At 36.5% G+C, this 18,655-nt stretch overlaps 1 protein-coding gene across 39 annotated transcripts in view; it reads right to left on the bottom strand.

The window, feature by feature from the left end:
* LOC101711305 (calcium/calmodulin-dependent protein kinase type II subunit delta) overlaps positions 1-18,655 on the bottom strand; it is a 342,306-nt gene that overhangs the window by 49,165 nt on the left and 274,486 nt on the right. For 36 of the 39 annotated variants that reach the window (XM_087199257.1, XM_087199272.1, XM_087199285.1 and 33 more), the window contains exon 8: positions 10,679-10,762. The exons of the other annotated variants lie outside the window; for them this stretch is intronic. In XM_087199257.1, the coding sequence (XP_087055383.1) occupies positions 10,679-10,762 (84 nt within the window). The remainder of the gene's footprint in view (positions 1-10,678; positions 10,763-18,655) is intronic. 39 annotated transcript variants of the gene reach the window in all.

Raw genomic sequence — 18,655 nt, 5'->3', positions numbered from 1 at the left:
CATACAAGGGAGGAAATTATAAAGATCAGAGGAGAAATCAATGCAATGGAGACTAAGAGAACGATACAAAAAAATCAATGAAGCCAAGAGTTGGTTCTTTGAAAGAATCAACAAAATTGACAAACCTTTAGCCAACCTTGTCAGAAAAAGGAAAGAAAAGGCCCAAATCCATGCAATTAGGAATGAAAAGGGTGAAATTACACAGACCCAGCAGAAATCCAGAGGATCATCAATACCTACTTCCAGAACCTATACGCCAATAAGATGGACAACACAGAAGAAATGGACAGATTCCTAGATACATATGAATTACCAAAGTTGAACGAAGAAGACCTAAAAATTCTGAACAACCCAATATCAACCAATGAAATTGAAAATGTAATTAAAAACTTATCAACTAAGAAAAGCCCAGGCCCTGAAGGCTTCACTGCTGAATTCTACAAGACATTTAGAGAGGAACTGCTGCTGCTACTGTTTAAACTCTTCAATGAAATTGAAAGGGAAGCAATACTCCCAAATTCATTCCTGGAAGCAAGCGTCACCTTGATCCCCAAAGCAGAGAAAGACCCAACTGAAAAAGAGAACTATAGGCCAATCTCACTAATGAACATAGATGCAAAAATCCTTAATAAGATAATGGCAAACAGAATGCAGAAGATCATCAAGATCATACACCCTGATCAAGTGGGATTCATCCCAGGGATGCAGGGATGGTTCAGTATATGAAAATCCATCAATGTAATACACTATATCAATAGAGCCAAGGACAAAAACCATATGATTATCTCCATAGACGCAGAAAAAGCATTTGACAAAATCCAACATGCATTTATGAGAAAAACTCTACAAAAAATTGGAATAGATGGTCTCTACCTCCAACTGATAGAAGCCATCTATGAAAAACCAACAGCCAATATCATACTAAATGGTCAAAAACTGAAATCCTTCACACTAAAATCAGGAACAAGACAAGGATGTCCACTATCACCACTCTTGTTCAATATAGTTCTGGAAACATTAGCCACGGCAATTAGACAAGAGAAAGAAATAAAAGGAATAAAGATAGGTAATGAAGAAGTCAAACTGTCATTATTTGCAGATGACATGATACTCTATATAGAAGACCCCAAGAACTCCACCAAAAGTCTTCTAGACTTAATAACCAAATTCAGTCAAGTAGCTGGTTACAAGGTCAACACACAAAAATCAATAGCTTTCCTCTACATGAATGACAGACTCACTGAGAGAGAAATAGGGCAAATAATTCCTTTCACAATAGCATCCAAAAAACTGAAATACCTAGGAATCATCCTAATGAAAGAAATCAAAGGCCTCTTCTCTGAAAACTATGGCACTCTGAAAAGAGAGATTGAAGATGATATCAGAAAATGGACAGACATCCCCTGCTCCTGGGTAGGAAGGATTAATATAGTGAAAATGGCCATACTTCCAAAACTGCTATATAGATTCAATGCAATTCCAATTGAGATCCCAGCAGCATACTTCATGGACCTTGAGAAAACAATCCAAAAATTCATTTGGAACAAGAAGAGACTCAGGATAGCAAAAGCAATTCTAGGTAACAGAGACATGGCAGGGGGTATCACAATCCCCAACCTGCAACTCTACTATAAAGCTACTGTGATAAAAACAGCATGGTACTGGCAAAGAAACAGGCTTGAGGACCAGTGGAACAGATTAGAAGATACAGAAACAATGCCAGACACACTCAGCCATCTCATCTTTGACAAAGGAGCCGAACACCCTCACTGAAGGAAAGATAGCCTCTTTAATAAATGGTGCTGGAAAAATTGGGCTTCAACTTGCCAAAGATTAAAACTAGACCTGTATCTCTCACCATGCACTAAACTAAAATCAAAATGGATTAAAGATCTAAATATTAAAATAGAAACTCTGAACCAGTTGGAACAGAGGTTAGGTAGAACTCTTGAAGACATCGGTGTAGGAAAAGATTTTATGAACAAAACCTCAGTTGCCCGTGAACTAGCACAATCAACAAATGGGATCTCTTCTTATTAAAAGGCTTCTGCACAGCAAGAGAAACCACCAGCAGTGTGAAGAGACAACCCACAATGTGGGAAAAAATCTTCACCTGCTCTTCCTCAGACAAAGGTCTATTATCTCGAATCTATAAAGAACTTAAAAAGATCAGACCTCCCAAATTTAAAGATCCAATCTGAAAATGGGCATCTGAAATGAACAGACATTTCTCAGACAAAGAAGTAGAAATAGCAAATAAATACATGAAAAAATGTTCAACATCACTGGTCATTCAAGAGATGCAAATGAAAACAACGCTGAGATTCCACTTCACTCCAGAAAGAATGGCTGCTATCATGAAATCAACCAATAAGAAATGCTGGCGGGGCTGTGGGGAAAGTGGATCCCTGCTCCACTGCTGGTGGGAGTGTAGACTGGTGCAACCACTGTGGAAATCTGTATGGAGATACCTCAAAGAACTAGGACTGGAAGTCCCATTTGACCCTGCTATGCCACTGCTGGGGATCTTCCCCAAAGAATTAAAAGAATCATACCACAGTGATACATGTGCACCCATGTTCATAGCAGCGCAGTTTGTAATAGCTAAAACTTGGAAAGAGCCCAAATGCCCATCAACTGGTGACTGGATCAAGAAAATGTGGTTTTTAAAAATAAAATGGAGTACTGCTCAGCCATCAAAAATGAGAAATCAGAGACATTTAGAGCTAAGTGGATGCACATTGAGGCGATACTCTTAAGTGAAATAAATAGGACACACATGTGTAAATACTGAGTCGTTTCTCTGGTGTGAGAAACTGAAAGTGTAAATAAGGACTAAATGTATAATAGGTCATGTGAAATAGGAAGAAAAGGGGTAAAGGGGAAGGAAGTGGGAGGGCTAGGGGAAAGGATAGAAGGGAATGGGATTAATATGAGAAAATGGAAAAACAGGAACAAAATCTTTGTAAATAGGGAGGAATGGAGGGGTTGAAGGGAGGGCTGGGCAATGGTGAAAAATAAGAACCAAGAGAGAATATGTAAAGGTGCAAATTTCTAATGATGAATGTCATTATATTGTATACCTAAAATGTACCAATGATTAGAATGAATAATCGATAATGCAAAATAGGAAGAAAAGGTCCAAAGGGGTAGGGGTAGTGGGAGGGGCAGGGGAAAGGAAAGAAGGGAAAGGACAAATGATGAGAGATGGAAAAAATGGAAATAAAGTCTTTGTAAATAGGGAAGGGTGGAGCACATGAAAGGAGGGCTAGGAATGGGGAAAAAATAAGAACCAAGATGTATTATGTAAAGGTACAAGTTCCCAATGAGAAATGTAATTGTGTTGTATACCTTCAATGTACCAATAAAAGCATTTAATACAAAAAAAAAAAGGAAACTTAGGCCAAAGAGACCAAACTAGTAACAAAATTGTGATAAAAAAGTTAAATAGGAAAAATTAAGGTATCTGATGACATTCAACAATTCTTACTACATTTTAAAATTATTATCATACTTTTAAATGGGTCCTTTTCCTTACAGATGTTTTGATAGAATGTTTGGATTTTAATAAAATAATCTTAGGTGGGGGAATAATCGGGAAAGATGAAATAAGGTTAACCTTTCATTCATTATACTACAGTGGTACCTCAGTTCACAAATGCTTCTGTTTGTGAATAATTGGTTCACAAACAGAAGTGTTTGGCAAAATGTGATTTTTGTTTGTGAACTGTACATTGAGTGACGAACATGACCATAGCCATCTTCCCTGCATGAACACGAACATGGCCATCTTTTCCAGAATCATGGAACAAACTAAGTTTGTGAACCAAAGCACCACTATATTCTCTCCTCTTGTACTTTAAAATTTTCTACAATAAACAGTTAAAAACTATTTTTGACACATTTGGTTCCATATAACATTGAAAACATGCTAAAACTAGTTTTCATTATATTGTGTATAAATTTGTATTTGAAACATACTAGAGATGTTTGATTAATAAGAGTTTAGGGAAGCACTGATTAGTGATTAGGTAGAAATACTACATTATCAAGAATATTAAAAATGATTTAAATAAAAGCTAATGTTAGAAAAATGATTAAAACATCCTAAAGGTTCTTGTTATGAAAAAAGAGACGATAAAGGAAAATAAAATAAGTTAGTGGAAAGTTAATAGAACACTCTAATCAAGACATTTACCCTGGGTAATAAAGGGGTACACTGAGGTCCTGTGAAGAATGCATGCGGAGGTAGGAAATGTACTGTTAACTCTGTGAGTGATAAGCATGGCTTCCTCTTGTCTTGCTCTAACACCTTAAGCAAAATATTATTAGGCAATTCAAATAGGCCAAGTGTTCAACTAATACACTGTCACCTAAAGACCAATGATGGATAGAACAAGTGCTGGAAGATCAAGGACAGGAGGACAGAAAGTCATTTTCCAGAGGATGAACTGTCTATGCCATGCGGTGGAGGTGGCAAACTGCCAGGCTTTCTGGCACCACACAGAAATGAACGCCTGTGCCCACACTGTGTGTGAGATGGTGTGGTAATGGGGTTAAAGGGGAACAGCTGCTGACTACTATGGCGGTTTTGTAAAAACAAAAACATCATGTTATCTGTTCTTTTGATTATTATAGAGAAGCAAGAAACTGATAGTAAATTGTAAAGATAAATAATGTCAAAAAACTCCATTAACAGGTGGTTCAAATGCCTGGCAAGACATCCATGGACCACCTTCAATGGGCTCAATGCTTGTGTTCCCTTAAAATTTGTGTTTGAAACCTTGATCCTGATGTCATGGCAAGCAAGAGAAGCCTCTGAGAGTTAAGTAGGTCACGGGGATGGAGTCCTAGGGAATGAGATTAGTGCCTTTATCAGAAGAGATCAGAGGGCTTATTGCCAGGTGAGGATACAATAAGAATTTGGCAGTTGGTCCCCCTGAAAAAAAGCACACACCAGCACCTGACCCCACCAGGCTGGCTCCTTTACCTTAGCCTTCTGCTGCCCTAAAGGAAATTGTGACTTTCCAGGGTCTTACTGCTCAAAGTTGGTTACATCAGAATCGTCTGGCAGGCATGTTAAATGGCAAATTCCCCAACCTCACCCACATAGGGTTTTTCCCTACGTCTAATGTGTTCAAAGCCACATAATATTAAATTTACACATATAGTATTAAATTGTATATAAGAGGGATGTACAGTTTTTACTGTGTAGTCCAGGAGTGTTAAGTACTTTCCCACTATTGTGAGGCAAATCTCCAGAACTTTTTCATCTTAAAACACTGAAACTCTAAACCTACTATACACTAATTTCCTTCCCCTTCCCCAATGCTTGACCACTACCTTTCTACTTTCTGTTTCTATGAATTTCTATGGTTACTTCAGACATTTTATATGAATGGAATCATACAATATTGCCCTTTTGTGGTTGACTTATTTTGTGTAGTATATACTTGAGGTTCATTCATGCTGTAGCATTAATAAAATTTCTTGTCTTTAAGGCTGCACAATATTCTGTTGTACATATCTGCCATGTTCTATTTAATCCATTCATCTGTGGATGGACTTGTGGGCTGCTTTCTCCCTCTTGGCTCTTGTATATACAGTTGTTACAAGCATTAGTGTGCAAACATTTCTTTAAAATCCTTTCAGTTCTTTTGGATATACACCCAGGAGTGAGATTGCTGGACCACGTGACCCCTAACAAACCTTTATTCAATGGTTCTGGAGTGGGTCACAGGAGGCCGAGATTTTGAAAAGGACTTCAGATAACTCTGAAAGATGTGGTCTGTGGTTCAGTTTGAAAAAAACAGCAAGTTAGAGAAATTACACATACCAAATCAAGAGATTTAAGACAATATATAAGTTCAGTGTAAGAGGACATTAGTAAAGGTTATGTTTGGGAGCAAGGCCTCATAGATTAAAGACTGTTAAAGATAGGGTGATATAGGATGACAGGCAGAAAACCTAATTTTGAGGCATGTCTGTGGTGGCCCATTGTAAGGTAGTTATGGGAAGGGTGGTAGCAACAAATTGTCCAGTAGGCTGAGGGTTTCAAAATGATAAAAGCACCTCATATTGATTTATCCCAGCTGGAGTATGAAAAAGCCAAGCTCTAGAAATTATACAACTGTTGAATCTAAATTCAATATGTGAAAAAAGAGGAAACATTCTATAATATTCTAAAGATTTGTCTGAAGCCATAATACATTCCATGATGATTAATAATTTATTGTCTCTTGTAACTGCTCTGATGATATCTAAATAAGGTAGAGAAGAACTAAGATGATATAGCTGTATATTTCCAGTTTGGCTGGCCTTTCTGTCTTCCCCTCCCTCCCTCCACCTTTGCCTGCCTGCCTCCTTCCTGCTTTCTTTTTTGACTTTTCTTTCCTTCCTTCTTTCCTTTCTTCCTCTCTCCTTCCCTCCTCCTTCTTTCCTTCCTTCCTCCCTTTTTTTTCCTTTTTTCACTTTTCTTTCCTTTTTTCCTCTTTCCCGCCCTTTCTTTCCCCTCTCCCTCCCTCCCTCTTTTCTTCTCTCCTCTCCTCTCCCCTCCCCTCCCCCTCACCAAACTATTGAACAAACACTGTTCAAAACCAATGATGATCCAGTGACATCTGTGAATCTTTGTACATCCCGCTAGGGAATTACTGAAGCTGCTATATATACAAAAAAGTCATCAAAATCACTTTACTATTGCTAGTGGCAGAACACAGGGCTACGTTCTTGCTACATTAATATCTATTATTTACTTTCTAGTAATGGATTCATTGCTTTCAAAGGCAGTACAGGTCAGACCATACTCTGTGTGAGATCCCAAAAGCAAGGTAATAGTGGTATTTGAGATTTCCTGTGTGAAGATAATTACATGTTCCTATTAAAAATCATATACAGACTTCGTTGTTGTCACCATACCAATGCTGTGTTTCACTTTGCTCTGTGTTAACTTCCAGAGTGACAAAGAACCGGCTATAATGAATGCTTATAGCTTAATTCACATAGACACTAACTATAAGTTAGTGGATTGTTTTGCATTCCTTTTATCTTAGTAGTGTAATTTTTTATGATCCAATCCAGTGTCTGCTCAAAAAGTAGAAATAATAGGCAAGAGTGCTCATTTACAACTGAAAGAGAGCTTCCCTCAAGGTAAGCCATAACCTAAAACTATCCAAATAGTGTACACGTTACTTTGATGTTTAATGTAACTTTCATGTTACCTGAGCTAGAAGACATTCAATAAAATGGCAAGCCAATACCACTGTACAGAAATGTAGTGAAAAAGTTCATTATGATGTTCTGAGCATTCATTATGATGTTCTAGTGATAATTTTCTCCCAACAGGTGATACTGGAATATTTAATTGGAATGTTACAGTAAGGTGGGTGTTTTGCAGTGTGTTTCTAGGCATACGACTAAAAGATGCACTGGCCTCTAAAGAAAATTAGAGATTCCTCAAAAATCTTGAAGTAGAGCTACCACTGGATCCAGCTATACCACTCTTTGGTATATTCCTGAAAGAATTAAAGTCAGCATACAACAGAGATAACTGCACACATATGTTTATTGAAGCACAATACATTGAACTAAGCTATGGAAACAGGCTAGGTGCTCATCAAAAGAAAAACAGATTTTTAAAAATGTACTATATATAAACACAGTGGAGTCATACAGGAAAAAATCATGTCATTTCCAGGAAAATGGATGGAACTGAGACTTAACTTTCATGTTAAATGAAATAAACCAGACTCAGGATGTCAAATACTTTATGTTTTCTCTCATATATGAGACCCGGGGCAGAGGCGGGGGGTATGGGGGGGTGATGGCATGAAAGTGAAAAGATGAAAAGAGATTATCAGAGAAGAAGGGAATAAGGGGGAGAGGGAAAGGTTAGGAATAGGGGATAAAATGATCAAAGTATTTTACATGCATGTACAAATATATCAAAATGAAACCCTTTATTCTGTATAACTAATATGCACACTAATTTAAAAAAAGAAAAAACAGGAGCTGGCAGTAAAATATGCTTTAACTGGGGCATGACTTATCATAGAAGGGGTTCAGCTGTTTGATTTTGTGAAGAAAGCAAAAGTAAGGATAGACAACAGTAAAGCAAAAAGTAGTTTTGGTCACAGGACACTAGACTTCAAATTTGTCAGATTCCCCATGGCCCTAATTCCCATGGAGTCATTCATGAGATCTGTGTATGCATGTGTGAGAGTATGCATGTGTGTTTGCATGTATATATGCATGTGGTTTTGTATGTAGCATCTATCTGTGTATGGAGTATTTATAGTTTTTTAAAGACTGTGACACCCATGGCTTAGGCCACAAGCAGGGAACCAGCTCTACCTATCTTTCTTCCCTCTCCCAGTCAAGAAAGTTAGTGCTTCTACTATATAAGTTATCTCATGTTTCGCAAATAGGAAATCTCATTATTATATGACATTTCATTATTTGAAGAAGTTATATATACAAACTGTATTATGGAAATGTACTCAAACAGAAAAACCCACAGACCACGTAGACTCAAATTTACCATAATAATATTAAACCTGAACATAATGTGCTTGGTAAATCTAAGTTGGTGTGCCTAAGCTATGACATGTCACAGGTTATTAAATGCAGGTACCTGTGTTCCCTTTAGATCCAAAGTGCAAGGGTCAAGTTCCTGGCCATCTCAGTATAGTCAAGTTTTATCACTTATTCTACCACACAGTAGGGAAGAATCTCGAGTATAAAATTATCAGATTTTAGAGTTTCTTTTTAAAGGACCTGATATTTTTCAATGTCAATAAAAATTACACCTTATGAAAAAATTTTAATGTGAGAAGCAAAGAATTTATTTAAATTTTTTGAATGAATAAAATGTAATTCAAAAGCTATGAAATTTGCCCTCAGTAACATCTTTTGCAGAATAAAAAGAATGAAAGAAGATATTTTTAAAGTGAAAAAAAAAAAGCAGAGAACTTGGTATTCTGATAATCAGATGAGGGGATAATAATAGTAAGCTGATAATCAAACCAGTAATGTTTAGTTGTCAACTAAAATTTGGTTTTAAGTTTATAAAAGAAGGCTACATAGGACCTACCTAGAAATTTTATTTCTAAAATACCCCACTAATAATAATAGTAGTAGTAATACTATAATACACTAATACTAATAATAGTAGTAATAACTAAAGCTTTTTTATTACAACATCATTTTGGCAATCATATGAGACAAATGCTATTATTATCTTCATTTATAATAAGATGCTGAGATTTGGGACTAATTAATTTGTGCTATGTCACAGTCAACCAAAAAAGGAACAGGGTGTATTCTTTACACACCACCTCTTACCCTAGTGGATAGAATGGAAGGACCAAAAAAGGGAAAAAATAAGAAGGAAACCAGGAAACTAAAAGAGATGGAGACAAAGGACAGGGAGGCTGTGACACCTAACAATGCTGGCCATGAAAGGATAGGAAATGCCTGTTAGGCCCAGTGAGTCCTCCATCCCCTTATTACTGACCTGTGCCCACTGTTCTACTCTCCAGGGTCCAAGCTCCGAGTGCAATGTTTGATCTATACCCCCAACACATCACTAAAATATATGACTCCATCATATTAAAATGTTTTTATAAGAATATGATTTAATCCACAAAAGCAATTGGCGTCTGTCTCTCAGGTCACTCTGCTACTTTTTAAGTTCATCAGCAGAAACAGATTCATGCTGAGAGCCGATTTATTGCAAAGGAACTATGTGAGCTGTCTGCCAGGAGCATTTATATCTGGAGAGGAGTATTTTGAAACAATGCTCCCAGTCAAAGGCATTTTAGGGTTCCTGCTTGGAAGGCAGAGCTCTGAGTACACCTAAGACCTTTTCTCTTAAATGTCCTTTCTGGTCTTTTAGAACAACAATAGCTATTTGCACTTTAAATTCCTACAATACCTGTTTACTTCTCCTACAATTCCTTGAGGGTAATATATTCTTATTTTATAGGTAAAGAAAGCAGCTCAGACATTAAAAAGCTAGGATCAGTAGGAGCAAAGGAAGACTTGAACCCAGATGTTGTGGCTACAAATACAGTTCCCTGCTCATTACTTCTGAAAGCTTAGGAGTTGGACATTTTAAGGTTAAATCCATGTTTCTGCTGCTACGGACATAAAGCTGACAAGAAATACAGTGTGGAATACTCTTCACTCTGGAGTAGTGGTGATAAATTTATTTACCTTAAATAAAAAACTAAAACCTAATCTAAAAAGTTACTTTTAGAACCTGTAGATAAAGTCCTTTATCAACTTCTTCCAGGCTAGCTGACAAAAACCAAAGGCAATGAAATCTATCTGTAGCACATCAAAGCCAAACCAGGAGAGTTAAATACCTACTTATAGACCAGCAACAATGACACTGTCCAGACCTTAAGAGGACTAATGTATATTGATAACAGTAAAATATATTTCAGAACATTCTGTAATATCTCTTTTATTTCAATCTTCTACCTACTTGAAGTATGTTTGAAAGGTAGAAATTCCATTATAAAAACTAAATTTGGAATTTCCCTCATTATATCTTTGAATCTGCACAGGATGCTTTGGCATAGGCTACAGTAGGCTGACAAGCTCTGATTTAGGCTCAGTCCTACTGGAAAAAGATACTGGGGTATTACAAAATTTGCTTGAAAATATGATTCCTTACCACATGCCCACATATCCACAGGCTTTCCATAAGGATCTTTACGCAAAACTTCTGGAGAGAGATATCCAGGAGTGCCAGCAAAACCTAGGAAAAGCAGATGTTCAGGAGTCAGAGCTAATGACAAAATCGTCATGAAGTGGGAAACCAAAAAAGAAAACTTTTCCAGGGTTTCTTTATCTGATATGTTCTTTTTGTCAAAACAGAGCAAGGCTCTCTGAGTGCTAAATTAATTTAAGCTAGTTTCTCTTTATAGCAATATCAATACTAGTATGTCCTGTCCTTTAGCTTATTCAGAAAAACAAAACAAAACAAAACTTTTCTCCAGATACAGAGGCCAATCTATTGTGCTGCACAGTAACTATGTATATTTAAGGGCACTTTTGGGTAGCAGTTTTTAATGTCACTTATATGAGAGTTCAAACTAAATCTGAAAAGAAATAAAGAGAAAAGTAAGATTAGAATCTTACAAAAGGCAATAGTTATCATGATACCTAAATAACTACTGTAAGAAGTAGTCACCTATAAAATATGAGGGTATAAAAACATAGATACTAAGAACAAATTTAAAGCAGATTTCCTGTAAAGAGTTTTTAAAGTGTCTATTGGGTATAGCAAAATGAGGCCAGTGGGGATAGGAGAAAAAGTAACTGAAGAACTACTCAGGAGAAGAAACAAGCCCAAAATACATCAAGGAGTTCAATGTGTACTAATAAATAATCAGGGTGTACTCATAACTGGCAAGGAAAGAGAAGATTCAGGGACATTCAGATGAATCATTATTGAGCACACACAAACTAGACTTTCAATGCGGACCTGGTAAGAGAAACTAGATGGCCAAAGAAAGCCTCACATTTATGTAACCAGTGTAAAATTTAAAAAATTACACTTAAGTAAAAATCAATTTATAGCTTGAATCCAGAGTAAAATATTTCATATTTCTGAAAATATTAATTTTTCAAATAAAAAATCATTTGAAAGTAGCAAAGATAACCCTTCTCATCTGAAAGTTTTCTTGAACAGCACAAACAAAAAGCAGGAAAATCTTTTTTTTTCTTAAATTCTTTTATTAGTTCATTTTAGGTATACAATGTGTTTACATTTATCATTGGGTGCTTGTACCTGTACATGACATATCTTGGTTCTTATTTTTTCCCCATTCCCTGTGTGCCCTTCCCTATTTACACAGGCTTTGTTTCCATTTTTTCCTTTTCTCATAATTTTTCCTTTCCCTTCTTTCCTTTCCCCTTCCCCTCCCACTTCCCCTACTGCTTTGGGCCTTTTCTTGCAATTTCAAATTATCAATTATTCATTTTCCAGCATTTGTTACTGGTTGATTTCCTGATAGCAGCCATTCCTTCCAGGGTGAGGTGGAATCTCAGTGTTCTTTTTACCCGAATCTCTCAAATGACCAATGATGTTGAACATTTTTCCAAATGTTTACTTGCTGCTTTTACTTCTTTGTCTGAGAAATGTCTGTTCAGTTCAGATACCCATTTTTGAATTGGGTCTTTGAATTTGGGGGGGTCTGATTTTTTTCAGTTCTTTATATATTCTAGATAGTAGTCCTTTGTCTGAGGTACAGCTGCTAAAATTTTTTTCCCACATTGTAGGTTATCTCTTAGCTCTGTTGGTGGTTTCTATTGCAGTGCAGAAGCTTTTTAACAAGATGAGATCCCAGTTGTGGATTCTTTGTGCTAGTTCTCATGTTACTGAGGTTTTGTTCATAAAGTCTTTTCCTATGCCAATGTCTTCAAGAGTTCTACCTAATTTATCTTCCAGCAAGTGTAGTGTTTCTGTCTTAATATTTATATCTTTAATCCACTTTGATCTTAGTTTAGTACATGGTGATAGGTATGGGTCTAGTTTTAATCTTTGGTAGGTTGAAATCCACTTTTTTCAACACCATTTATTAAATAGGCTATCTTTCCTCCAATGAGGGTGGAAGGCTCCTTTGTCAAAGATGAGGTGGCTGAGCATGTCTAGAGTTGTTTCTGCATCTTCTAATCTATTCCACTGATCCTCAGGTCTGTTTCTTTGCCAGTACCATGCTGTTTTTATCACAGTAGCTTTGTAGTATAGTTTCAAGTTGGGGACAGTGATATCCCCTGCCATGTCTCTGTGGCCTAGAACTGCTTTTGCTATTCTAGGTGTCTTCTTGTTCCAAATGAATTTTTGGATTGTTTTCTCTAGTTCTGTGAAATACATGGTTGGAATTTGAATCAGCACTGCATTAAATCTATATAGCAGTTTTTCACTATATTGGTTCTTCCAACCCAGGAACAAGGGATGTCTTTCCATTTTCTTATATCTTCTTCGATCTCTTTTTTCAGAGTGCTGTAGTTTTCAGTGCTATTGTAAAAGGAATTGTTTCCTGAATTTCTCTCTCAACAAGTCTGCTATTTGTGTATAAGAAGGCTATTGCTTTTTCAGTGTTGACCTTATATCCAGCTACTCTACTGAATCTGTCAATTAGGTCTAGAAGACTTTTGACTGAGTTTTTTGGGTCTTCTATGTAAAGTATCATATCATCAGCAAATAATGACAATTTAACTTCTTCCTTTCCTATCTTTATTCCTTTTATTTCTTTCTCTTTTCTAATTGCTGTGGCTAATGTTTCCAGAACAATATTGAACAGGAGTGGTGATAGTGGGCATCTTTGTCTTGTTCCTGATTTTGGCATGAAAGTTGTCAGTTTTTTGATGATTTAGTATGATGTTGGCTGTCAACCAACATAGATAACCTTAATCAGGTTGAGATAAAGACCTTCTATTCCAATTTTCTGTAGAGTTTTTATCGAGAATGGTTGTTGGATTTTGTCGAATGCTTTTTCTTCATCTATTGAGATGATCATATGTTTTTTGTCCTTGGCTCTGTTAATATAGTGTATTACGTTTATTGATTTACGTATGTTGAACCATCCTTGCATCCCTGGGACAAATCTGACTTGGTCAGGGTGTATGGTCTTCTTGATGACCCTCTGTATTCTGTTTGCCAGTATCTTGTTGAGGATTTTTGCATTAATGTGCATTAGGGAGATTGGTCTGCAGTTCTCTTTTTTGGTTGGGTCTTTCCCTAAACCAGAAAAATCTCTTTAAAAGGTAACATAATCAGGAATTCCTCCAACCACAAATCATTCACGAAACACTTTATATATTTACTTTGCTTCCATGACAAATGTATTAATTACAAGCAATATGCAAGGACATATAAAAAAGAATATATACATCACATGGTAGTTACTTCTCTGAACAAAATTAGATTAGAAAGCAAGACAAAGAATTTTTGACCCTTTTTTTTTTTTAAACAGAGTCTTTCTATGTGGTTCAGTGTGACCTTCAACTCACAGTGTAGCCCAGCCTAGCTTCAAACTCACGGTGATTGTTTTGCCTCAGCCTCCCAAATGCTGAGATTACAGACATACACCATCACTCCTGGCTATATATTTTTCATTTTCATTACATTTTTCTTCCTTTGTTTTGAGAAACATGAGGTGAAATGAGAAGGGACTCCAAGATAAGACCTGTATATTGCAGTCTAAACTTTACATGGATTAATAGCTAATGCACTGGAGGTTCTATGTCTGCAGTCTGTAGACTACCTGAAGGTGTGGTGTGGAGTCCCAGCTTTTCTTGTGTGTCACACCTGCCCTACTGTATACCTCACCCCTTCAATTCCTTGTGACACGAGACACAAAAGGAACTCAATGAAAAACTGATGCCAAAGTGCAGCCAAATCCAACATTCCAGAGGGCACCTTCCAGCCCCTCAACAGCATGTTCCTCCTCACCCACATGGTGTGGTTCTCCTTCTAAGGTTCTGCCCCACTGATCTCTCTGTGCTCTCTTGATGATAAACTTTTCAATCCCACTCCTGATGCTACTTTTTCTATTATTTGAATTTCTAGTTTTTTTCTGCAACAGAGGGTGGCTCTAAATTAGGTTTGTCGTCGAACTTTCCTTAGATGTCTACAGTTCTCAATGATCCATTTTCATTCTGAATTTCAAACACTCTTTTCTATATATTCTATGATCTCCTATCTAAAATTAATAAATTTTGTGTCTTAAATAACTTAGAATATATGACCACGACTAGGAAATGTTAATGATAGTCTCTGTAGAGACGATAGAGAAGTCATTACATTTAAGAAACAAAATGATCACCTAAAACGCAAATGGTTAGTAATTGTCTTGTAAGACTAAAGTGCTAAGAGAATACTGCCATACTCATTCTTACTTGGAGCTACCATTTTATGAGCATGAGCAGGTCCTGCTCCTGAGAACACTGAAGCACACATCTCTTGTGTGGGTAAAGCAAGGTACTGTTCTTTGTGGCCTCATGAACATGGAAATGCTAAGGACAATTGGCAAGGCATTGTTTAGTGGGAGAATAAATATGTAATAATCTAGGATTATTATGACCTGTGCTATTAATGGGTAAATTAATGAGAGCTCACCTTCTTTAGAGATAGCATAAGTTTATACTCTGAAAAACAAGCAGGAATATTAAACCAAAACAAAGAGAAAACAGCATTATTTATGCTTACTTTTGGGAATGTATTCATTTTCCACCATGCTAGGGATTGAACTCAAAACCCCACACATGCTGGGCAAATAACCTATCAATGAGCTCTAGCTATATGACCAGGCCCATGTTGCTATTTTTAAAAAATAGCCTTACTATTAAAAGTAAGAGATATAAAAGTTACCAAAGTAAGCAGATTGTGAAGCAACACTGCAGTTTTTTCTTCCTCTCCCTTTCTTTGCCTGCCCGCCCCCCCCCCCAACCAGCAACAATAATATGTTAGAAACATTCTGAAAATATTTCCAGCTCCATAGGATAGCTTGCTATGTTTGGATATTTCTCTTTGATGATTTTTTTTAGCTATCTTATCAAATGTAGTGACAGAAGGTGTCACTTCTAGCCTTTCTGGAGAGCGTTCAAATAGATCAGAGCTAGAAAGTGAGAAATAAGAGAAAAAAATCATATCTGGGCTTGAAAATTAAAATTTAAAAGATAATACAGTGAACAGCTTCTTTGCCTTGTATTACATATTATATTGCTTTACATGTATTATATACTTTATTTGTAATACACCTTATGTTCTTTAAATAAAATTATGTGAAAGCCTGAAGCTCTAGAATTATATATCATGAAAACTCCTGTTCTCTTCCTATTAAAATAACAAGGCTTTTTCTCTTGTAGCTATTGACATTCATCTTAAAAGATAAAATTAATCAGTCAAATAAATGAGGCTATGATGACAAATAATAATGAACAGATAGCAAAACAAATCATTCATATTAAAAAAATTTTTTTACTCTTAATCCCTAAAATATATGTGGAAATACATCCAAAAGAAACTAAGTACCCCACATTCTTCCTTTGGTTACTAGAACTAGAGGAAAGAAAGTGAGAGAAGGAAAATGTGTGCTTCCTTAAGCACAGAAACTGTATTTTTCCACTTCTGAAATGCTAAATTTTCTAAGAACTTGAGATGAGTCTCTTTTAAGTCACACCTCTGTGGGTACCTTACCAAAAGCCTGTGGAAAACACCATAAAGATGAAGACATGGGGATGTTATTATTTATCTATTGATCTACTGGTGTTTTTCTGGGAGAAATGAATTATCACAATTTGAAAATCTGTGTACTCTCTTGGGATGCTACTGCTTTCATTAACCTGATACTGAGTTTTCCATCCACCAATTCACTGTAAAAAACTTTTACTGAATAGACAAAACAGTGATACTGTTCTTCATACCACCATGGATTTAAAAACTTTTTGAATATCATTTATAGCCTGGTTATGACTCTCTGGATTACTTCACCAAGCACATAACAGCTCCGTGAAGGGGTGTTTATGATTGTCATTTAGAAAGAAGATAGTGATTGCACAGAATTAAATGACCGCAATGTCATTCAGCTAGTAAAAGTAGAGCCAGGACGTAAGTTCAGGTATTTCTAATTCAAAAAGGACAATTTATTCAACTACATGTAGTTGTCTCAAACAACACGTGAGCTAGGAGAGAAACACAGAACTCAAAATAGTAATTTAGGGAGTGCAGTTTCAATGAGTTTGTCATCATCAAGCCAATGTTGATGGGGTTAATCTGCGCACAGCTCTAATAATAAAGGCTTCTGTGTTATTCCTTCTTCAATCATCATCATTTTATACTGAGTTCTGAGAATTCTATCCCTGCTTCTAAGTCTTTACTTCAGCATTCTGTCTCATACCACAAGTCTCTCATGAAGTAGAGTCCTACTTTGGTCTAGACAGGATTAGAATCCTCTGAGCCTTTGCATAAACTGATTCCTCTGTCTGGAATGTGTTTCCTCACACATGAATAGACAAATTTTAATTCATCTCTTAGGCAAGCTTAGGTATTGCCCCATTTACTTTTCTCTACAGAGGGAGAATTTCATACTTTTCCCTTTGTGTTCTAGAGCACCTCTTGGATACTTATTTATATGTCTATATTTCCACCCTGAGTAATAGTCAGGGTCTCTCATTTAATGCAGTACCTTCAGTAACTTGCTCTCCCATCTCTATGATAGCCTTACTACTTTTGATTGAACCCCTAACTCTTGTTTCTGCACATTATTTGTTTCAATTATACTGTTCCCTAGGATAAAGAGCTATTTCTGACTCTCCAGTTTACAGAACTAAATCTAGGTCTTACCACCTTTTAGTTTGCAGTTAACTAGAATAAGCTTAACCCAATGTGAAAATATGACAAACAAAATGACAAATTTGGAGGTAGTAAATTCATCAGTGGGGGAGTTGTAGCAAGGAGATACTTAGTTAAAAGATAGTAATCACCTATACTGTTAACTGTCAGGACTACTGACAAAGGATGGGTAGTAGGAAATGAGATCATGATTTAGGATGCTGCCAAAGGAGTGTGGGAGGCTGCCAGGCCATCTGCTCCCATTAACTAGCTGGACAGGTTAGAAAATATGGTGGTTCCTGGGAGCTCCATGTACATCTTAGGAGATATGTACATTAGGGATACAGAAAAGCATTTGCACATACAACAAAAGAAGCAAGTACTTTTTGGGTCCCCTTTATATATGTTGTTGTTGTTCAGAGGAAAATAAATTAGAAATAAAGGACACTTAAAAAATTAATACTAACTTGTCGAAAATCAAGAGAAAATTAAGGCTGAGGTACAGGAAAAGGTTATATTTTAGAACTCTACATGAAAAAATAGGTTAAATTGAGACATAGTAGAGAGAGAAACATAAAAATATGAATAGGTAAAATAATTTATGAGACTGGAATAATCCACACACCTGGGTAGAAATGCTAGAATTCAAATTTATTTACAGTTGATTTTTTTTTCCTTAATGTAAGGAATGTGCCCAGAACACAATATTCCCGAGGAGGATTGTTTGGCCTGCTGAACACAATGATCTGTTCCCGCCCGTCTTTCTCCTGCGGTGTTTTCTCACCCATGGACGGCCATAGAAAGTGAGAATTCTTCTTGACTGAGGTGAACCACAGAGACTAGAAACTAGAAATACAAAGCCAGCCATACAAACTAGAAATATTATCCAACCCTCTCCCTTTCTAAGAGCTGGAATGAAGAAATCCTTTGGCCTACTGTGTCTGACAGTAGATAATGAGGCCCATGATCCAGACAGGGCCCTGACCCATACCCAGGGGAGGGTCAGATGCAGCTAGTGAGGTCAGGAAGCATATGAAAAGACAGATCCTGCTGGGTTCTACCATGTTTCTGTTTCTACCAGGTCACACCCTTTGTCTCTACTTTTCTACATGGCTTACATTTTTCATTGAATGAAGCATAAATATCGTCAGTGTTCACTGGGACTCTGTTTCTTCATGTCATATCACATACAACTTTAATCAAATAAACCTGTTATGTTTTCCTTTTGTTATCCTGTCTTTTGGTAGAGGAGTTTTGGCAGTAACTTTTATGATGGGGAGGAAAGGTATCATATGATTATCCTTACATAAA

Source organism: Heterocephalus glaber, unplaced genomic scaffold, assembly GCF_053883595.1.
Source record: "Heterocephalus glaber isolate CG9 unplaced genomic scaffold, H.glaber_assembly_v1.0 deba00001690, whole genome shotgun sequence".
Classification (NCBI taxonomy): Eukaryota; Metazoa; Chordata; class Mammalia; order Rodentia; family Bathyergidae; genus Heterocephalus; species Heterocephalus glaber.
The sequence above is the reverse complement of the archived record's forward strand: the minus strand, read 5'-3'. Positions and strand labels throughout refer to the sequence as shown.